Source organism: Ambystoma mexicanum, chromosome 2p (assembly GCF_040938575.1).
Source record: "Ambystoma mexicanum isolate Mex_15411 chromosome 2p, UKY_AmexF1_1, whole genome shotgun sequence".
Taxonomy (NCBI): domain Eukaryota; kingdom Metazoa; phylum Chordata; class Amphibia; order Caudata; family Ambystomatidae; genus Ambystoma; species Ambystoma mexicanum.
The window spans coordinates 1,126,938,646-1,126,962,606 of record NC_090923.1 but is presented as its reverse complement, the minus strand read 5'-3'; the positions used below and the strand labels follow the sequence as shown (position 1 = coordinate 1,126,962,606).

At 46.8% G+C, this 23,961-nt stretch overlaps 1 protein-coding gene across 2 annotated transcripts in view; it reads left to right on the top strand.

Annotated features, from left to right (window-relative positions):
• The window catches only part of GNG3 (G protein subunit gamma 3), a 99,756-nt gene extending 77,278 nt beyond the window's left edge, over positions 1-22,478 (top strand). For both annotated transcript variants that reach the window (XM_069645172.1, XM_069645173.1), the window contains exon 3: positions 20,895-22,478. In XM_069645172.1, the coding sequence (XP_069501273.1) occupies positions 20,895-21,023 (129 nt within the window). In that variant the 3' untranslated portion in view covers positions 21,024-22,478. The remainder of the gene's footprint in view (positions 1-20,894) is intronic.
• Positions 22,479-23,961: the final 1,483 nt, after the last annotated feature.

Genomic DNA, 23,961 nt, shown 5'->3' with positions numbered 1-23,961 from the left:
GTTGGATTTGCCCTCCATTGATTGTTAGTTCCTTGTGGGTACGTGCAGCCCTCAGGATGTCTTCTTTCAGACTATAGGAGGTCCTGATGATAAGGACATCTCTAGGTCTCACTCCTGGTTCATCCCTTTTTGGGCCTACTCGGTGGATTCTGTCAAATTCGAATATCTCGGGGGGGAGGGGGGTGTCGTTCAGGATGCTGCTGAAGCAGTGTTGCATGGTGTCCCGTAGGTCTTTATCCTGGATCGTTTCTGGAAGACCCTTGACCCGGATGTTGGACCTTCGCGAGCGATTTTCCAAATCTTCGGTTTGGATCTCTAGGTTATTTGTAGCTCTGGCAACTTGTTCCAGTAGGCCATTGTATTGCTTTGCTTCCTCTGCCATATGTGAGAGTCCATTTTCGAGTGTGTCCACTCTGCCTCTGAGATCGTCTATTTCTTGTCGTACCTCTTTCAGGGATATCTTCAGCTCTTCTTTCATTGTTTCTAGTTGGGTCTGGAGCGTGTTTGTTATCCTGGATTCCATGCCCCGAAGGCAGTCAAGCAGATATTCCTTATTTATAGCCATGTCAGGACTGTTAGGCGTCGTTGGTTCTCCCTGGTCCGGAGGTTCTTGGGGGCCACTTTGTTGTGTTGTGTTCCAGCAGCTTTCTAGCAAAAGACTTTGATTTTTCGCCGGTGTTTTGGTTCTTGTGTGTGGGTTTTTTCCTTTAATCCCAGGCATCAGGTTCTCTCTCCGTTGAGACTCCGTGTGGGCCTCTTGACACTTGTTTTCGTGGATCTCTGCCAGGGATGGCTCTGTCCGATTAGGTTTCCTAGCGGTATTCCGTGTGGTTGGGTATGATAGTGTCCTCAATTACCAGGCTGGGCCTGCTCAGCGGGGTGTAAAGGGGAACATTTCTTAGTGTAGAGGGTCAGGACCCGTTGGAACGTCCCTCCCAGTCGGTGCCCGCTCGTTCTCCCCGATCCTCCAGGTAAAGACGGCAGGGGATTGCCGCCTGGGTAGGGGCCCCGTAGTCCTCTATTTTGCAGCTAGACAACACTGCCAGAGGAGCAATGAACAAGTGTAACCAGGGGGCCTGTATAGAACTGAACTCCGCAGGTGTCTCGCGGCAGTGGTAGGCCTCGTGGATGGAGGATACTGGGGGGAGTCCCGCGCACCTAGTGTGAGTAGGGTCACTTTAGAGTATACACGGGCTCGCTGGGTATTGAGTTGTAAGCCGGTTGCAGGGGTAATACTATTTTGAGCTGTGTGTGTTAATAGAATGGGATGATCCAGTTCATATGGGCCAGTTCAGGACCATAACAAGAGGGCATGTGGGTCGCTGCTCCTAGGGTGGTCAAGGGAGTTATGCTCTAGTAGGTTTCAACAGGTGGTCCGCAGTGGTCACAAGTCAAGCGGGTAGTGAGAACTGAGGGGGTCAGGGGGGACTTCTATGCAGGCAGTCTCGCTTGATTGCATCCAAGCTCGATGGGCAGATTGTAAGTGGTGGGGTGGGCGAGGGGCTCCCTCAAGATAGCGCAGAGGGCTATAACAGGTTTCATAGCCCCCACCTTATATCCAATGCCGCATCTCCAAGGGCAGCTCTCCCCCATTGAGGGAGGCCCGGATCCGGGGCCGATGGGGGACGGCGTGTGCTCAAGTCAGTAAGGAGCAGCGTTGGGGCACCGGCCTTGTCTCGCGGCCGTAGGTGCTGCTACTCTGGTGCCTGGGGGGTAGGAGGTGGGGGGGAGAGCAGCCCCAGCCGCGCAGCGTTCTCAGGTCTTTAAGGACGTCGTAGTAATTCCCAGTGCGGCGCCCCGGTCCACGTACCTCCCGGCCGGAGGGGCCACACCTGTGTATCGATGCGGGAGGGCTCCAGCCCAACCCGCGGCATCAAAGGTTGGGAAGCCTCACCGTTCGGTTTCAGGGCGACACTGCAGTGTTCCAGCCCATGCCACACAGGCACAGAATCGGGAAGCCGAGCAGGCAGCAGTGTAGGGTCGGCACCCCCAATCAGGACGGCCTGGCAGCACCCGGATGAGGAGCAGCAGGTAGATGGTCCCACATACGGCTAGCGGGGCTCACGCAGGAGCGAGCCGCCCGTGGTGTCAGCTTCAAGGGGGACAGTCAGTTTACCGTCCGTCGGGCCGCCAGCGCTGGTAGCAGGGCACAATGTGCTCTAGAGGATGCAGCAGGCCCGGGGCCGTCACCCCGAGGGGCTCCGACCTAGCTCGTCACAGGGGCAGGCGGGCGGCCACCGCACACCACATCACCAAACTCTGCGGCCCGATCCAGCAGCCGATAGGCCGCACCTCCGCCAAGACAGCAGGCCGTCGATCTGAGGCACTGGAGCTCCGATTTTCATCGACGTTGGGAGCTAATATAGCCCAGGGCATTAGCTGCATAAAATGATACATTTTGTAGAGATGTATCGCCTCCGTATCGCCACCGTAATGTCCTCTCCAGAGGGCCTCTACGCGCGGGCAGGGGAGGCAACTTCGCCGGCAGCTTTCACCGGGTAGAGTCGTCCGATTTTAATCAGGACCTCGACCAGCAATGCAGGACCCCTGATAAAATCTTTCTTTTGTGGCCCAGCTACTGCGAGCATTTCTAAAAAGTCAGCCACTTTTCTTATTTATGTAAGTGCCCTTAAATAAGAAAAGTGGTGCTACAGACTGAGAAGTGCCTTCATTACAAAGGGAAAGGTATGCAGTAGATGCTAAAGGCACCTCAGGCGTGCCATATTTTAACTCCCTTTTTTAAAATGCAGAACCAGGGCTTTTGGAAGGAGACTACCCTTGTGTTGCCTGCCCTGCATTCTTGATTGTTGCAAGGGCTGTTGTCAAGGCGTCAATCAGGCACATGCAAAAGTCGAGCCCTTTAATGCCAGGCTGCCACATTGTCACTGACAGAATTTGGTGCTTTTAAGAAAAGTGTTCTTAAGAGCACTTTTCTATTTTTACCTGCACCTCAGAATTGGCCCCTCAATGCGGAGTGTAGGGCTTATGCAAACTAGCAGTCTTCCCGCCCAACCATCCCCTTGTAATCTGTTCTGAGGAGTGCATAAATGTTGGCACAGGGCCTCTGTGAAAGGCAGCCATGTACTGCATCGGCAAGTCCCCTCCACCAGCGCTGCTCTCACAGGAGCCAGTTTTGGAGCAGGGAGTAATGTTAATGAAAGGCATAAAAGCCTTGCGTAAGGCTTTTACGCTTTCATTCACATCATGTCCCACTTTTTTATTGATTTGTACGGGGAAGTGGAGGAACGGATCATAACTTAGATTTCCACAGCTCCCTTCCTCTCTGACATACAATTACTACAACATTTGCGCTGGGATTTTTGCAACAGGTGGACTCAGTAGGAATCCATTGTAAATGCTGCCTGTCACGTGTAGGCGGTTTTTACTTCATTTGCTCAGCGCAGTGCAAAAGGGCAGTGTTCATGCATGTACGCCACCTTCTTCCTCGCGCCTTTTGCACTCCAACAAAATTCAGCAGCAGGGACCTGTGCATGCAAAAGTGCAAATGTAATAGGTCCCCGCCACCGAATTGCACTTGGACTCAAAAATGAGATCCACCGTGTTATTTGGCGGAAAATTCAGTTACCTCCACATAGTCAAAACAACAAAAGCACTTTTGAGTAATCCGTAAATTAATGAATTTTCTGCTGAAACGGGGGAATACACCAAATCACACATAGCAACACCCTTTCTGCGTTGTCTCACTTCAAAAACTTCCACAGGACGTCCTGCACATCTTCAATATACACCCCGTAGGCGAAGCTGACAATTCCTAGGGCTTCTGCAGCTGCACAGATCAAGAAGGGGTTGTGGCTCACATCTGTGACGTAGAAGCAGGCTTTAATTGAGCTTCCGCCGTGCTCAACTTCCGTAACGAATGCCCCCACAAAGGGAATAGGTTGGTCTCCTCCGAATGTGAAAAAGCGGGTTTTGGGCTGATGCAAATCCACGGGCGTAGACATTGCTTTGTAATGCACTTTGGCCATCCATCACTTTGGCCATCACATTTACAGAGGCACCAGTCTCCTCCGGCGAACTGTCCACTTGCACGCTACGTTTTGGCTGTTGTTGGTCCTTTGATTTCAGTACACTTACACTTGAGATGAAAAAGATGTTTTCATCATCCTCGTCATCTTTGGGCTCAATTGTGATTCTCTCCTCTTCTTGGTCCACGAGGGCCACGTTGGACAGGTACTGTTGTCTGAGGAAACCTGCCCAAATGTGTCCCCTCTGTACCACCGCCGGCAGTGCTGCACGGCACATGCGCGCATAGTGGCCCGTTGTGCCACACCTTCCACACACTTTACCTTGCACAGAGCATTCTGCGGGGTGTGGCAAATTGTAGCCACATTTTAGGTAAGACTCAGGGGTCTGCCACCTCTGTCCGTTGGTAAATCTGCCAGTCGACATGCCCCTCCCATTCCTTGGCCACGCCCCACTACACACACTTCTTCGGCCTTCCCAGCTCGAAGAGCAGCATCCATTTTGGATGCCCTTGTTTCCGCCACTTCATGTGATCTTCTCAGCTCCAGGATTTGTGCCAGCGTGAGGCATGGCTCCCTCAGCACTTGATGCTGCAGTTTCACAGACGTGCATCCCTGAATGAGCTGATTACGTATCATTGCCTGCTCGTTGTTACGGGCGCAGGATATTGCCATGTGATGAAGGCGACCATGAAATGTGTCCAGGGACTCATCGTCCTTTTGTTTTGCACTGCACATAATAAACGGTTCATAGTCTACATTTGCAAGGGACAAGAAGTGTTACCCCAGGGCATTCTTTGCCCCAGCATAGGTCCCATCAGCCAGCTGAAGAGATTGGTAAATTTGATTGACAGCCGTCCAGCAGAGTGTAGCAGTGTGGCTATCATCCTGTCTTCATCCTTCTCTCCCGTGGCCTTAAAGTAAATGTCCATGCGGTCCATCCATGCTCTCCACCTCGATGCATCAAATTCTGGCATGGACGCTAATGCCCCCTGTTGGCGTGAGACTCGAGCCCCTCTCTGTGCAATTGGGACTGGTGCCCGGTCTGCTTGCTGGTCATCTGCCCTGATTGTGAGCACACAGGCACCCTTATATTCAAGGCAACCCACTTGAAAAATTGAGCATGCTAGCAGGTCTGCGGGGGATTGTACCACCCCCACTGCAGCTGCACAGCCACACTCAGGATGGGTGTGATTGGGTGAAATACCAGGGTGCCACCCACCGCCTTCACGTTGTAGCTGTCTTGTGCCTCAGTGTCATCATGTTACTCCCATGTCCTTATCTCCGTTCATCTTCACCCTCATCATTTCCTTCCAATGAGGGTCGTAGTTGCTGCCTTGTGAACATTGCCCCTCCCCATTCTTGTCCAGTCTATGGGCCTCATTACACGTTGTCCGGTAAGGGAATACCGGTACCGGTAAAGAATTACCGGTACCGGTAATTTCCCAAGCCAATCACGACCCTGACCAACCGCTATTAGCGGACCCGTTAAGTACGGTGCCACTAATAGCGGCAAGGCCGTGGGCGCGCGACCCCCATACCGGAAATAGCGCCATGGCGCTAATATCACGCCATCACAAGCCATGCGGACATGGCATTAGGGGCATGGAAAAGACCCCAAAACCCCTTACCGGCATGGCGCTAATAACGGCATCTAAAAGCACCCGTTAAGAGACCTGAGCAGTGTTCCTATCTGTCACAGATGGACACAATCAGTACAGGTGGAGGCAATGGAGACACGCAGCACAAAAGAGCACACCACACCCCTTCCCACACCCTTTCCCACACCAAGATGGTCCCAATACCACCATCATGACATGGGCTTCAGTAAATGATTGCAGTGCAGCACCAACAACAACAGGCCGCACCAGAGGTGACCCGTAACAGGTAGCCATTCCTCACACCATACAGGCGATGCCAGCTATCCACTGAAGAGGTGGCTCCTAACCCCTGTACGGAACCCACAGAACCAGCAGGAAGAGGACTATAATATTGCACATACCCGTACCCGCGTCGTGATAGAGCCGTCATTCGGCCTTCCAATGACAGTGCGCTGGTGCCTAAGCGGCCTGGATGAGGCTCTCCTGTACGGCCGTGACAAAGTGGCAAAGACAACCATGGCATGTGTAGAGCATCACAAAATGTGCATCTGATGGAATGTGCCTATACCACTTGACATTGACATGCAACCACCAGATGAGGATGATGTGGATGGGGCTGCGTATGGGTGAAATGCTCCGGCAGGACATGCAAGAGGCGATGTCAAGGAGGCACACGATGTGCGTCAGCATCTGAATCAGGAATTTCATCAGGTACAAAGGTGAAATTACATGGATGGAGATGGGTATTGTTGCCCTGGTGCATGTTATGAGGCCCACAAAGGACCCTGTCCACAATAAATGACACATACACAATGATGGAGACAACGCCTGGTTTTCAACTTCCGAACAGTGTATTGTGAACATAATGTGATAAAAATGTGCATGACCCCAACTTTCAAAACGCCCCTGCCCCCCTCCCCCCACAACACCCCCAAGAACACCCTCTCCCCCCTCCCCCACAACACCCACAAGAACACCCTCTCCCCCCCCACAACACCCCCAAGAACACCCTCTCCCCCCTCTCCCCACAACACCCCCAAGAGCACCCTCTCCTCCCACAACACCCCCATTTGAGCCTTATAGTGTCTATGTGCCCTGCTCAACATGTGCCACCTAGTCCTTGCTGGACCTAAGCCACAGGGCTTCCTCCACCATTGGGTGGTTGTGACGTGGGGCGTCTCAGGTTGCGCAGAGAGCGGCGCAGGGGGCTTGTCTGCTGGGAACCCGAGGAGGAGGAGGTGCCCGGTTGATCCCGTGTTGGGGGTTGGTATTGCCGCTCCATGATGTCCCCAATACGTTTAATGGCCTTAGGATTATCACGAGACCGCATGACCGCTGGCCTGATCTTAAAGTGCCTTCTGCAGTGATGAATAGCATGACCTTTATGATGTATAAGTCCTTAGCTCTTTCTACTGCGTGTCTCTTAAGTTCATCGACCTTAAGACACTTATTAAATTGTTCTACACAGCACCGGATTTCCTGTGCTGGTACGTTACTTCTTTTTATTACAATATTTTCTTTTCCAAAACTTATTTTGTCATCTCTGATTGGAATTTCTCGATTTTATCCTTTAGATTTATACCCCAACTTCTAAGCATGGACACACATGCAACCTTTTGTTAAAGAACTTCATGAGTACCCTCTGGGTAAGAATGTTACCATCTCATTTTTGCCAAATTTAGATAAGGATTTCTCTCTCAATATCCCTATTACTTATTAGCATAACAATCGACCCCTGTTCAGTAACTCCTAAAGAAAGAAATGATCAGCTATATTAGGACTATACTCCAAATGGCCTTACTAAACCTCACTTCCTTTGAATTAACTATGATCAGTACTAATGAATATAAGGAACTGTACTATTTGCTCTCATTTGCACTGCTGATGAATGATTATGTGCACAGTTTACTTTTGAAATAAGTTGATTTCTAATTATAAAATATGTTTAACTGTTTTCTGAACTAGATTCAAAGTTTGAATATTAATCAGCCCCTGAAGAGGAGAATACATCTCGAAACGTGTTGGGCAAACTCACCCATTCATCAATACATTTTATGTGTTAAATTGAATAACTTGTTTCCACTATTTTTCTCAGTTTATATGTGAATTATGAATATTTTTTCAAAAAAAATGGTGTAACTACAATTATGTTAACTAAAAACGTTTGGCTAACTCAGCCTTGGATAATGTGCAGGGGACGGGCGTTCCCTAACCGTGAACTTATCTGCCTTCTACTTACTACACAGCCCATATGCCAGGGCTGTTCCTCTTCTCCCCTGCACCCTAAAAAATGTAAAACTCTTTAACCTAACTCTGAACATAGAACTACATTCTAGCTACATCAGGTGTGAAAGTGATTGATCCTTCTTTCGCTCTCAAGATATATTAGTGTTCCAACTTGGTGCTCATCTGCAAAGTGAAAATGTTTGTGACACCCTCACTCTTTTCTTATCCAACCCTCCACCGACTTCTCTCTCACTCCGTGTCCCATTTATATCCGCCCATTCTTACATTTCTTGCCCCAACATCTCGTCTCGCAGTGATTTGGTTTTCGTGATAAGGAAGGCCAAACCTACGCCTCCACTGAACCCTTTGCCTCACAGAGTGTCAAGCAGCTGGCATCTCTAATCTACTGTTCTCTACTCTTCCTTCAACTTTTCACTTTCCATAGGAATATTTACTGCCTGATTCAAGGATCAACTGTACTACCAATCTTAAAGAAGCCCTTGGCTGACCCATACAACCCTGCCAGCTATTAGCCGGCATCTGTCCTCCCCCACAACACTGAAATCCTCAAACGTTTTTTCTTTATTTGAACCTCCTCCTAGCTGGATGAAAACAACCTCTTGGACCTTCTCCAATATTGATTTCACAGCTAGCATTCTACTAAACCTGCCCTAAACAGAATTGGCAACTTTCTGGCCTCTGTGCACCACTGTAAACCATCACTTTCAATTTTACTGGACCTTTCAAGCTGCCTTTGAACCAGTGGATCACTCCTCTTCTTCGTACCCTCGCTGACCTTGTAATACAGGACACTTCCCTTAATTAGATTTGCTCCTGTTGTGGACTTAAACACGCACCAGCCCCATTAAGAGAAGGGTCACCAGGCAAGGGAGGGCACATGGGGGTGGGGAGGAAGGTGAGGGCCAGAGGGAAAGGAAGTTGAGAATTGGTATGTAAAAGAATAAAGAGGGTTGCGTTAAGACACTGTCTCTGTGTAAGTCATTAAGACCCTTGGCTAAGCCCATAACAACTGGCGACGAGGCGGGCCACGTTCGAGTGCATGGCTGAGACTGTCATCGCGGAGGAGAGGAACTGAAGAGGGCCGGCTGCCGTGTGCAGGCTCGAGCTGCCGGGACAACAGAAGATGTGCATCCGGGCGCAGAGCAAGAGCAGCCCTAGTGAGAGATCATCGCTGGAAAAATCACAACCCTGGAGGGTCCTTAGGCAAGGTGAGGAGGATGCTCGCGAGGCCCCAAGGTTGGTGGGGAGGTGCGCCTACACAGGCCTGAGCCCCCTTGAGGGGCACAGTAAAGGGGAACACGTCCCATCAGTGCAGGATGGGAGCAGTGACTACAAAAGAAAACAAAATGTTAATAAGTAAAGCTGCGCCATGGCGCACATAGGAGCAGCTAACCCCGGAAAGAAGGGGTAAAGTGGCAACAGCGCTCACAGGAGCGCAGGACAAATGCTGCTCACACGGATGATAAGGTGCCAGGCCCTGGGAGCCGGCAAACAAACACATATGAATAGGATGGATGCAAGGTGAGCACAGAGGAAGGTATAAAGGACAGAGGTGAGCCACGAACCCACATAAGGACGATCATTGTCCTGGGGAGAGAAACAGCAACACAGTGGAAAGGACATACAGTGCCACAAAAGGGAAAGGGTCACAAGGGTAGCAACTCCCTGCAACCAGTGGGACATTTATTGTACAGTCTGAAAGACACAGCACCAGGAGCACAAGGCACACACACAAAGGTGACCCACACCACAAAGGCTCCAAGGGGGAGAACAAGGTTGCCGCCTCAGAGGAAACAATCAGAAAAGAAGAAACAGCAAACAAAAGAGACATTCACTAAGTGAGTCCTCAGGTGTCACCTCACATGTCAGGATGGTGGATAACACCCAGGCAGCCAATGACCCTGGGGTGCAGACGGGCGCAGGGGCGCCAGCTAGCTACTTAGCAAACACATCTTCAAGAGCCGCCAATTTTAAGGAGGCTAAGTCCTTTTTCACTACAACCCCAACACGACTAAGGCCAAAGATGGGAGGAATGGATGGAAGAATTTGACGACTTTATAAAGGCAGTGGGTGACCAAGGATCACCAAACATCGCTGCAAGAGCGAACTAAGTACACAATGCTGACTGCAGCGGTGAACAGGAAACTGATGGTACTGCCCAATCGAGACTATGAAAGGTACTCTTTCAATCAGTGTGTGCAGCTTCCCCGTGAGAGAATAGGAGAGTTTGCACTCAGGCTCTGAATGAAAATTATGCACTGTGAGTTGGCGAACATCTCAGAGGATGAAGCCATCTGACTCAGAATAACAGAGGGCTGCATCTCATCGATATTTAGGAAATACCTGTTAAAAAAACCATTGTCAACAAGAGGGAAGATGTCCAAGCTGCTGCCATGGAAAGCCCCAAGAAATCAGACATTGTGGCTGCAATAAAAACTAAGCCGATAGGAGGGTTCAGCAACCAAGGTGGTCCATATCCAAGATACCCAGGGGGCAAGCAGTGCTACAGGTGTGGATTTGAATTTTCCCACCCAGCACAGTGCCCAGCCTTAGGGCAAATGTGTATGATGTGTGGCCGCAAAAACCATTTCCAGCGGATGTGCAAGGAAAACACACAACTCTCCCAAACTACAGGAACCCCATGCTGGGGGGCCTAATGCGATGCCAAAAACAGACACAAGGGCCCCCTGATGTATACCAAACAGAACATCCAGAGACCACCTTCAGGGAGGCCGACCACCGCAAACCTAGCGTAGGTTCGTCAGAGCGATGGAAGACCTCACCCTGCAGATGCCACCACAGTACCATATGGAGCAAGAATACCCACACCACCCCATGGAACCATATACACGCCACAATGACACATATGGCCTGAGTTATATGAAAGACTCATTTGAGAATCCCCTGGCATAGCGAGAAGAAGGCATGTACGCCCAAGAAGACTACGTCCATACCGATCGTTACAGCAAGGAATATCTCTGACTAATCAGTGCAGAGGCCGATGATAGCACAGCTCCAAGAGTAACCATCCAGATAGGTGGGGCTGAACCACCTGATTATAGGCAGCGGGACCCTCGCCCTCATTCACATCCATTATGACCAGTGGGAGGTGGTGAAGGAGTTCCCAGCAAGAAAGATTGAGGTGAACATGATAACGAACCAAGTAATGACGATCCAGCAAATACAAATGACATTTCCGGCACTGTTTGAGGGTGCGGGCATGCTCAAGGATTCAGTTATAACACAGAATGTAAACCCGTTGGTGACCCTGGTACCCCAACATCCACACAGAGCTGGTTTCCATCTAAAGCGCAAGTGTCCAGAGAGCTCCAACTACTCCTCGACAACGACATCATTGAATTAGTGGTCCGACACCATGGGTGTCACCATTGGTGGTGGCATTGGTGGTGGTGTCGAATGACAATGGACAGCTGCACCTCTGCGTGGACATGCGTATTTCGAACACAACGATCCAGAGGGAAATGCCTCTCTGGTATCAATATAGAGGGCATTATCATCAGACTGAACCAGGCAGTGCGTTTTCTCAAAGCTCAATTTCAACCAGGGTTACCACCAGCTGGCTATCCACCCAGACTCCAGGCCCATTCCGACCTTTGCGATACACGAGGGGCTCTTCCGCTACAAGCAATTACATTTTGGGATATTGTCTGTGGCAGAAATATTCCAAGAAACGATCTGCCGCCTCATCTGACCAGTAGTGGCTGCCTGTAACTACAGCAATGATATCTTGGTGTTCGGTACATCCCAGGACCAACATGACGCAGTGCTGCTACAAGTCTGTGAGATCCTACAAACGGCGGGCCTCACCCTGAACCGGGCCAAGAGCAACATCAATAAGCCCAGCCTGAAGTTCTTCGGGCACATGTTCTCAGATAAAGGGATGACAGCTGACCCGGACAAGATAAGTGCGATGGTGAATTTGGCCCCACCAACGGACATCTCAGAACTCCAGTCGTTCCTGGGCATGGCGAGTTTCTGTGCCTGATACCTCCCCGACTATGCCACGCTTACAAATCCCCCTACGTAGTCTGCTCAAGAAAGACATGCCCCTTGAGTGGAAGGCTGAGTGCAGATCGCATTCCAGACCATAAAGACTGAACTGGTCACCAGCCGCATGCTAGCCTACTTTGACCCCACGAGGGAAATGGAAATTACAGTGGATACCAGCCTGGTGAGTCTGGGAGCAATCCTGGCCCAGAGTGAATCAGTGCAACAACCCGGACAATGAATCGTTGCCTACGCCAGCAGGGCCCTGTCAGCCACAGAGAGGCCATACTATCGAGCTAAACGGGAGAGCCTAGCGGCAGTTTGGCCATGCAAGAAGTTTAATCATTTTGTCATCGGCTGCCGCTTCATACTCTTCACTGACCATCAATCACTCAAATCCCTGTTTGGGAACCCGAAAACCAAGATGCCCCCATGGACAGAGAGGTAGGGCATCAGGCTACAGGAGTATGACTAGCAGATTGTTCACCAATCCGAGGGGGAGCCAATCCAGCAGACTATCTATCCATACACCCGATAAGCAAAACGAAAGATACCCTTGAAAGAGAAGCCGAACACTACATTCAATATCTGTCAGAGAATGCGTTGTCCCCAACGTTCAGCTTGGCAACATTCACCGCCTGGACCCCACCATCAAGGCCGCGGTTCAGCTCACCAATACAAACAAGTGGAGGAACCACAGACAAGAGTTGCAATGGTGGCAAGAGGTGGGCATGAAAGAGATCTAGAGAATGGCCAAAATACAAGGTGATCTGGCCACAACCGAGCAAGGGATTCTGCCAAAACACTATGGAAGACTGTGGTCACCATGGTCCATGGGGGCTACAGGGGACTGTCAAAAACAAAACATTATACAACAAAATCGCGTATGGTTCCCCTACATGGATGCAGTGGTGGACAACATACTAATACACTGCCCAGCATGTCAGAGGGCTGCAGCAAACACAGCCCCCTGAGGATCGCCTACTTCCAAAAGGCCCATGGTAACAAGTAGCGATAGACTTCTATGGACCTCTAGAAGAAGGGGGACACATAGTGGAGGCCATGGATGAATAGTCATGGTTCCCAGTGGTGAAGCTGGTCCAGTTCACAGCATTCCATAACTTGGTAGGAGTCCTAGACAAATTATTCAGCGAGTGGAGCATACCGAACATTGTAAAAACAGATAATGGGCCCCCATTCCAAGGTTATGATTTCAGGAAGTTTGCAGCACACTTGGGATTCCAGCACCAGAAAATTACACCACAGGCAAACAGGATGCTGGAACGATTCATGTTCACCATCAGGAAGACCCACCAGAAAGCACTAGTCGATCAAGTGTCACTCCCACAAGCCTTGTGTCAAATGCTAAGAAGCTATCGAGCACACCCCATGAGGTGACCGGAAAGACCCAGACAGAGATGATGATCAGATACAAGCCCTGAACTCGAATGCTGCAGTTTGAAGACTATACTGAGGAACAGGATGCAGAAATCCGGGAGTGAGATACAGAGAGAAAAAGGAAAGTGAAGAGATGGGCCGACCAACGAAGAGGAGCGAGAGAGCCACCGCTACCCGTGGGAGAGCAAGTTCTGGTCCACCAGAGACAACAGAGAAAGACAAACACCAGATATGACCCCAAACACTTTCAAGTAACTGAAGTGAAGGTGTCTATGGTCACCACGGCAAGGGAAGTACAGAACATAAACCAAAATGCCTCCTTCTTCCAGAGACTGTATGTGTCGGACGTTAATGTCGGGGAACCACCAGGAAGGAGAAAGTGAAGAGCGGACAAAGATGATGGAGGGAACACAAGAAGAGAGAGTGGCAGAACCATCAGCGGTGGACCTGGCAAAGACAGACAAAGGGGTATCAGGAGGTAATTGGGAATCTCCCGGGCGCCCCCATCGGGTCGTTCGAAAACCCTTGCGGCACATTGAACAAATGTGACCCCAAGAGGGATCATGATAAGTGGGGGGAGATGGTGTGGACTAAAACACGCACTGGCCCCTTTAAGGGAGGGGACACCAGGGAAGGGAGGGCACATGGGAGTGGGGAGAAAGAGGAGGGCCAGAGGGAAAGAAAGTTCAGTATTGGTATGTAAAAGAATAAAGAAGGTTGCATTCAGACACTCTCTCTGTAGGTCACTGAGACTCTGGGCTAAGCCCAGAATACTTCCTACCTTTCTCATTGATCCTTCTCGATCTCTTGGAACTCTGTCATTACTGATCCAACCTCTGTTCCATATTGGCTTCACCAAACGTTCCGTCCTTGGCCCCCTACTCTTCACCCTTTACACCACCTCCTTCAACCAACTCATTTTGTTCTTTCAATTCTCATAACACCTCTTTGCAAGCAACTCTGAAATCTTTTTTCCTACCTTTACTCCTGACCTCTTGGATTCCAGAAAGGCAGACAGATAAGCCGGTAGTCACTCGATGTTGTCTTACGCTTGACTCCCCAAGACCAAAATAATCTACCTACATTTTACCATCTCATTGCCACCCGACCTACTCTCCCCACTACCCCAAAGCACAAAACCTTCAGGTCCTTTTTGATAGCAGCCTTAAATCTGTCCCTCACATCAATTACATCTACCAAATCTCTCATACATACTACTGTACTCCGCAGCCTGGAGTACCGTGCCAGCCTTTTAACTGCCTTCCCTCTCTACTCTTATATCACTTATATCAATCGGAATTCCATCCTTTCCATTTGACTGAAATAACTCTTATTTTTGTCTCTAATGCACTTATTTCTGCTTAGTACTCCAAGCAATCTTTTCTTATTGTTGTTTTGGATTGGTAGCCATCCATCTTTTCTACCTTTCCCATCTTGGTGTCAAGGGCTCTGTACTCGAGTGGCTTTGTTCTTATATTTCGAAAACAAATCTACTCTGTTTCTTGGGTTTTCAATCATCTTCTGTTCTTCAGATTCAATATGGTGTTGAACAGGATCAGGGCTGGGCCCTCTCCTCTCTTTTTTATACTATTTCTCTCTCTTGCTACCGCTATTGCTTCCTTCAGCTTTTCTTACCATTTCTACATGGACGACACCCAAATCTTCCTTATCTTCTCTTCCTTTCGCAATACTCCACGCTACTCTTTCAGCCTGCTCGCTAGCCATTCAGTACTGGAAATCAGATAACTACCTACACCTCAACCAGTCTAAAACGGACTTTCTTTTCTTTCTCGCTACCACTATCCTTCATCCTTCACTTTCTCCTTCTCCTTCTCCTTGTCCTTGTCTCTTTCTGTTACTCTATATCTGCTCGTAATCTTGGCATCATCTTTGACTCTACACTCTACATTTCTTTCATTACCCTACCCTGGTTGGCCATTGGTAGGCGTATCACATTCCGGGCTCTGTGCATTGCCCACACTTATGTTTATGGGAAAAGCCCAGCCAATCTATCTAGCAGGGTATCTCGGGTCTAATAATTCTTGTCCCCTCCAAACTCCAAAGACTAAATTGTTACTTGTCTCTGAACGATCTTTCCCCTGCGCAGCTACACGTTTGTGGAATGCCCTGAGCCGAGGGCTTGCTCTTCTCCTATTGCTATCTGTCTAAACTCAGTATTATACGATTGACAGCATTGATCTAACTTGACTAAAACTGCTTTATGTTTTATGTCTGTTTGTTCCTGCTTTTAGCGCTTCTATGCCCATGGGCTTCTCGTTTTTAGCAGTATTCAAATAAAATAAATAAATAACTAAATAAATTACATCAAAACTCTTCTCATCCCACATTTTATTCCGACTTTTCTACTGTTATAGGCTTCTTCAGAGTCCTCCTTCCTATCAACTTGTCCCTCTTTGTGTCATCTCTAATTCTTCCATTAGTTTTCTTTTTCATCAGTATTGCTTTCATTTCACTGGCTCACCTTTGATTATTGTGTGAAAAAAGACCTAGGCAGTATTGCCTGCGGTGTGGGCCGCACACCCTTATATCCCGATTGTATTTCAAAGAAGATTAGTGTTCTAATGATCAACTTTCGCGAATCATTGATTCTTAAATTCAGTGATTTATTCAAAGTAACAGTAAGCAGTCGCTTTTCTGATGGGCAAAACAACCCACTATGGCCATTGCATTTCGGACTCTACAGTCCTTCATCAGGGCCTGTCTAAACAGAATTATAGCCAAACATCAAACATAGGTATTGATTAATACAATTGTGCAGAAAAAACAACCAAATCAAATGTATCACAAATAAAAACGCATAACATCAAACAATATATTGAAACAACAGGGTACCCACGTACATAAAGACATACGTCATAAACACAGAAAGAGAAAAAGAAACAAGGATATGCATAAGCTTTTTCATAGAAACATGACATTATTCAGCTTTTTATCTTCCAATAAGCATATGATTACCTATTATAAAAGTGCCCCACTTCTCGTTCAACTACAGATATACTAATACACTAATACACCTTGTGTGTTGGCGTGTGTGCTAACCAGTTCATTTTCGGTTGTGTAAATGCTATAGTGCCTGATAGTAATAGTGTTGTAACTTAACAGCTTAGACTTTCAAAAACGAGTGACATTTACAAACCGCTTAGAACAAGTGTTTATCCTCATGGTGACTAAGCTGAGAAAGCATGAGTGATGTTTATATGCGAGTTATGTGAATGATCAAAACTCTGACCTTAGTCAATTAGATGCTGGCGTACTCAAACCCAATGGTTTGTATTTGCAATATGCAGCGTGGCCGCTCACGATCAGGTACACACGTTAACCTGTTTCAATATAATGACATGTATTTTAGAAGTGCAGCCAGCCCGCTGGCGTCCACTGTTATACACTTAGAATCTACAATTCTTAGACGAGTTTATCTAACATTGTGCGCATACCTTATCTGAAATGTTGATGCAGAGCGGGAGACGTGCCTCGCTGAGTCATTGTTCTCTGTCAACTCATTGCCTAAGTAAACGCTGAGTTGTTTTCGAAAGTGAGGCTTCGGTTGCTGTGGCAACTGCCTCATGCAACATGGAGACTTGTCCATGTGGAAGCCGCCATCTTGCTTGGGGCTTATCAGAATCGTGAAAGAACGAGTGGCTACTATATTTGCACAAACTGGTGTAACGTACTAGAAATAAGAATAGAAAAAGTTGATCGAGATATGTCCATTTGGTGTGCGTGCCATTATGGCGCTGTGAACTAACGAGTGTGTTGTATCCATATTTCTATGTGATGGTGTGACACAATGTAATAGGGTAATGGGGTGATATCATCTAGCGTGGAAAGAACATGAATAAAACATACTGTAGTGATCTGAAAAGATGTATCACAGAATAATGCAAGAAAAACAAGAAAAACAAGAAAAGAAGAAACAACAATCGTACTGAAGTCGTGTAGACACATAAAAAATAAAAAAACAAGGTTTTGCTGAGTGAGCTTCTGAAGATCAAAACTCAGGAATATCGTCCGTAGGATGTTGTCTCAACTACACTTCTGTGTGCAGTATGTAAGTGATTTATACAATGGCTTTTCAGTGAAACAGTTCGACTCATAGAAAACAGTTCAAATCGAATTCTTGGTTCATTCCCCTAGGTGATAAACTGTCCAGTCGGTCTATCCAAAACGCCTCTCTTTGCTGACGTCTTCTTCGTGGATCAATACCTGGTTGCTGGTTCCTCAGTACTTCTAGTACTTGGAACCTCAATTGTGCTGTTGTGTGCTGTTTTTGATTAAAGTGTCTGGCAACAGCTGAGTTTAGATTCTTATTGCCCATGCATGACTTACGTTCATTAATCCGAATCTTTAGCTTCCGTCCAGTTTCTCCCACGTAACATAGTCCACAAGGGCAGCATATGCAGTAGATGCAATTCTCAGTGTCACATGTCCCAAAGTCTCTGAGTTGAATCTTTTCTCCCGTGTGGGGGTGTGATACTGTGTTACCTTTAATAATGCTATTGCAATTGTTGCAATTCAAACATGGGTAGGATCCTTGTTGTTTGTACTTTTGTCGTTTGTCTTTGGTGTCTTTAGTGTTGACCAATAGGTTGCGTAGATTATTTGAGCGTTGATACGCAAACACTGGTTTAGTCTGGAATAAGGCCGTAGTGCGTTCATCACTGGTGAGTATAGCCCAATGTTTAGTAATGCATTTCTTAATTCGTGCACTCTGAGTCGAAAATTTTGACACATACACTATTGTGGGAGCTTCTCTTTTGGGTTTTTCTTCCAATATGCTGGCTCTGGTTTTAGCTGTCACTTTACCAGATACTACGTCTAATTCCTCTTGGTGATATCCTCGATTCGTTAGTTTATTTTGCAGTTTGTGTAATTCTTGGTGAAGTTCTTCTGGGTCACTAATGATTCTTTTCAATCGTAGCATCTGTCCATAGGGTAAGTTACGTAGCGTATTCTGAGGATGAAAACTCATACGATGTAGTAAGTTATTCCTGTCGGTGGGCTTGGTGTACAGTGAGGTTGTGATCTGTAGTTGATTTACTTTTACTTCCACATCAAGATAATGGATATTAGGGTTGCCTATTTCTGCGGTGAATTGTATTCGCGAATCAATCTGATTGATGTATTCCAAGAATTCTTTCAATGAGTCAATGGATCCCTTCCATACCCCGAAAATGTCATCTATGTATCTTACCCACACTTTCAGTTGGTCATTCCATTTTTGTATTTCCAAGATGTGTTCGGTCTCAAAACGATGCATAAATGCATTCGCATAGGCTGGTGCCATTGTGGCTCCCATGGCCGTACCTGACGTCTGCAGATAGTATTCTTTCTCATAAGTAAAGTAAGAATTCGTAGAGATGAAGGTAAGTAAGGTCAAAATAAATTCTTTGTAAGCTCCTATATTGTCTTCCTTTAACAAGAGCCATTCCACTGGCTGCACTTCTAAAATACATGTCATTATATTGAAACAGGTTAACGTGTATACCTGATCGTGAGCGGCCACGCCGCATATTGCAAATACAAACCATTGGGTTTGAGTACGCCAGCATCTAATTGACTAAGGTCAGAGATTTGATCATTCACATAACTCGCATATAAACATCACGCATGCTTTCTCAGCTTAGTCACCATGAGGATAAACTCTCGTTCTAAGCGGTTTGTAAATGTCACTCGTTTTTGAAAGTCTAACTTGTTAAGTTACAACACTATTACTATCAGGCACTATAGCATTTACACAACCGAAAATGAACTGGTTATCACACACACCAACACACGAGGTGTATTAGTGTATTAGTATATCTGTAGTTGAACGAGAAGTGGGGCACTTTTATAATAGGTAATCATATGCTTATTGGAAGATAAAAAGCTGAATAATGTCATGTTTCTATGAAAAAGCTTATGCATATCCTTGTTTCTTTTTCTCTTTCTGTGTTTATGACGTATGTCTTTATGTACGTGGGTACCCTGTTGTTTCAATATATTGTTTGATGTTATGCATTTTTATTTGTGATACATTTGATTTGGTTGTTTTTTCTGCACAATTGGATTAATCAATACCTATGTTTGATGTTTGGCTATAATTCTGGTTAGACAGGCCCTGATGAAGGACTGTAGAGTCCGAAATGCATTGGCCATGCTAGGTTGTTTTGCCCATCAGAAAAGCGACTGCTTACTGTTACTTTGAATAAATCACCGAATTTAAGAATCAAAGATTTGCGAAAGTTGATCATTAGAACACTAATCTTCTTTGAAATCCAATCGGGATATAAGGGTGTGCGGCCCACACCGCAGGCAATACTGCCTAGGTCTTTTTTCACACAGTTCATTCTCTTCGTGCTGACGCACGGTAGCACGATTTAGTGGGCTGCACCCCAAAAAACAGCAGCATCTACTTATAAGCTCTCACGTAAAATAACAATAACCAGCGGTGCCTGCTCCAGTTCTCAGTTCTCTCTCACCTTTGATTATTGTCTGCTTCTTAATTTCCCATGTATTGTGCTCAAATGCCTCCATGGCATGGCCCTTTCTTCCCTGATTTCTATCAATTCTCCCTTCTTATTCTCTTGGTTCACAGTCTTAATTCCTTCGGTTTGGCCTTTATACTCGATGTTCTCAATCAACCTTTCTGGTCTTTCTCTATGCTTGCACATATGTATTGGAACAAACTTCCCTTTGCCTTCGATCTCGGTCTTCCATTCCACTTTTTCGTTCTCATCTTAAATTTATTTGTAATCTACTTGATTGTTCATGCAATTAATTTCTCAAATATTTTACAATGTTTGTTATTGTAAAGCGCTATATAAATTCAGTAAAACGCAAATGGTCCTTCACTCCAGTTGACAATAAATCCACTCTGCCACCCTGACTCTGTACAATCTTCCTTGCTCTTCTCACACCTACATACACTGCATCCATGCCCGATAGGTGTCTATCAACTTCTACTGCTTAGTTTCAAATCCCTGCATGAGCTTGCTGCCCCCATTTAGCTAACACTGTCTCCTGCTGCACTCTCTGCTTTAATACACTCCCCAATCGTGCTGTTCCCTCCCACCCGGCACTTCATCTGACATCTACTCCTTCTCTCACAACTGGAGCTTCTGTCGTCATGTTAAAAACAACTACAATCCACTCCTTTAATTGTGCACTAAAGCTTCACCTCCATATCCAAGAGGGAGCACATTCTACTTACTCCCATATTTCTCCCCCTCCCAATGACCATGCAACTAACTTCACTGTATATATTATCCCATCACATATAAATTCGGTCCCTTCAGACCAATGTCACATTTGGTGTATTTTCCCTGGTCTTTAAACCATGTATTCCCCTTAATCGAGTGGTCACTCAATCACTACGTCCCCAATTTATGTACGACACCCGACTCAGGAATGCCCTGCTGACGGTTTCCTTCTTATAAGCGATCCTGGTTGAAAAACCCTGTACCCTCAATAAATAAATACAAAATACAATCAGTATTCCTATACAATCACTTAAAGTTAATGCTTATGTACCATCTCCCCTAACCATCAACTCCTACTCCATCCTTTATAAGCAGAGCTCTGAACACATTCTCCCTGGATCTGCACACAGTTGACTACCATTATAGTAATCGCAAGCTTCTGTTTATTTCCTTTCCAGGTATCCAAGGCTGCTGCAGACCTCATGACCTACTGTGACTCCCACACCTGCGAGGATCCCCTTATCACACCTGTGCCCACCTCGGAGAACCCATTCCGCGAGAAGAAGTTCTTCTGTGCCCTGCTGTGATGCTCCTGCCATCATGGAGCCGTGTGTGGGGGGAGGTGGGAGGGGCATCACCAGAACATCTCCCGTCTGTTTCCAGGAATGTGTCCCTTCCTTTCCTCCACATTTTGGAATTCTGGGCATTGCCAGCCCAGGATTTCAAGTCTATATCCACACTCTGGGGAAGACACAGCCAGATTGTTCTTATGAGTCAGTGGAGCAAACTTGAACACCAATGATATACCAGGTGGAGGGTGGCACGGGTCCCAGATAGTCATCTTTCCATAATCTGAAAATGTTATGTTTGAGGGCTAAAGAGGGAGGACATTGAGACACAAGGAAACACTGCACAAGGTATATAATTGTACAATATAGATTGTTTCCAAAAGATTGCTGTTAGCGTGCCCAACCACCGAGTCCCCACAGGCTACAGTGTCCTCAGAAGTTACCACTCCAATGAGGATCTTTAACACATCATGGTAGATAAAACCAAATCTATTTAGAGATGGATGCAAAACAACTAAACAGAAAATTGTCTCAATTTCTCCTGAGTGGACGATGCCCTCCTCCCCCTTTGGCTCCTTGAAATAGTAGAAGACCCATCAAATAATCTGCCACTATCCTGCATGTCTGTGTGCTAATATTACACTGAAAATGAAATTCCCCATGGTGCAGGCACCACCATGTACATCCACGCAGGTCATATATGCATCTTAGCATTGTGGTCCATGGAACACCGGATAGACAAGCAGAACAGCATGTTTCTTTAAAGTGATCACTGTGAATCCTGTTCTATGGATGCTGTAGCGCAAGTACCGCTTTACACTCAGAGCAGTCTTGAAAGCATAAAGTAGCACTGGGGAACATTCTTAGAGGGTGTGAGCATGGCACCATCATTCAACAAGATAGCATGAGTAGGCTGGGTGACTTCTACTTTTCAGAAAAGTGTGGTGGTAGACCTGGTGTCCCATGAATTCCTTCTTGGTGTTGGCGAAGGAAACCTAGATCACAAGTCAGGGAAGTTGGTGCTCTTCACTCTACTGGTAGCTTTAAAGCCTAAAGGAATTGGGTCTATGCTCTCAACATTTGAGGTGAAGCACTCCTGCCAACGTCCCTTTTATGGTCCCTCAGACGAGAGCTCATATTTCTTTTCTATTGTGCTGAAAGCTACCCGGGCAGGTGCACCTCAGGACCATGAAGGTTCTTCACGCCAGAGCATTGATTGCTTCTGATTAAGGGTCCTCACACTCAAGCACCAATTCCTCCACCCAAGCCTGAGCACCAATTTGTTGACCCCTAAAAGTTAATACCACTCCTTTCCAAGAACTAAAGGTTCCCTCCGGTGAGCAGCAGACCCTCTGGCTGGACCACAATCTCTTTCCTACACTCACACAGGTTCTCTTATCTCATTATGTGAATTACTGTTGCAGGTCGAATCCCACAATGTAATGCATCAAAAATAAACTAGTTGAAGTCACACTGAAATGTCTGTTGCTTTATGCAGTGATATCAATGGTGAGATGAGCTAGGGATCTGTGTATCTGGAAGACAAGCGATAAGCTGAAATCCATCCCACGCATGCTAGAAGCCGCCCTCTTCCGACAAACTCCTATTTCAGATTCCTTTCATTCTGTGAATTTATTTGCTCCTCATTGACATGACAAGACTCAAATCTAGGGAAGTGATATGTGGCGGGCGGGAGGAATATCTTACTTTATTCTTTCTCTAAGGGATGGCAAGAAGCAAATCTAACACGCATCACACAAGAAACAAGGAACAAAGCCCAGTAGCACAGAAAACTTAACATGTAGTAGGAAAGCAGAGGTTAAGTGATGCATGTGGAGTATCCAGAATTCTAAGCCCAGAAATAGTGCCTTGGCATGCTCTTGTACCAGAGGATCTCCTTCAAAAGTATTCCAAGAGAAGAAAAAGTAATCCAGAAAAGGAGCGCCCACCAAGCAAGAAGGAACACAAATGTATTGGAACCCAACAGCTGGAAAGCACAGTTCAGACAACCCTGTGGAACTAAACTGAATGAAATGAGCCATCAACACCGCCCACTGCGGCTAAACTTTTTCTACAAAATTCTTAAAATCATCATACAACATTTTGGTTACATTTTTAAAACAAGTCACAGGAGCCGATTGGTGGGACTATGTCAGTATCCTATATCAAATTATATGTTGAATGCTGCAACTTTTGGCCACAATTACATTTACGTCCCCATTAAATTACAACGTTCCCACACTGCCCCGCAATTATGTTATTGTGCTGATCAGTTGAAAAATACTTATTTGCCATTGGTTGGCACTGTCAAATACACAGAATAGCTTGAGATGGGAAGGGGTGAGGCATTCACACTGAGTCGGACCAATGGGGGGCCCAGCGGACATCAGCAAGGATACTTTACAATGCGGCACCCTAGGGACACCAAAACCTCTCTCTATTGATTGGCTCCCAGCCCTGTAGCCCCTGCCCCAACGCCCTGGCCCCCCAGCTCCCTCCTCAGGTCTTTCTGCCACGTGTAGTCTGACCACAGCATGGCTGGAGTTTAATTAACAGTATTTAATTTCTATTTCTCTGCCTATTCCCCTTCTGCACCAAGGGACCTAGCTCATTGGCCTCGAAAGTATCTTTTAGACTGACTTCGCTGTGGTGGTGTTCTCCTGGGAAACTTCAGCCATGCAACATTACAGCACAACGTTTCTGCTGAAAATACAAGAAATATATTCTGCTTGTCACACACGGGTCTGTAGCTCTTTTCTTATGAGCTGTCTGCGAGAAATGCTTTCTAAACGTGGGCCTACAAACAAAATGACTTCTCTACTGTTCACATATTGCTAAAAAGCCTCCTACGATATACCCCCCCAGGGCATCTTGCACCCCCACCATATGCCCGCTCTACACAAATACCCCCCCCATTATGCCCGAAGTACACACCCTCCATTGAGTTCCACCATGG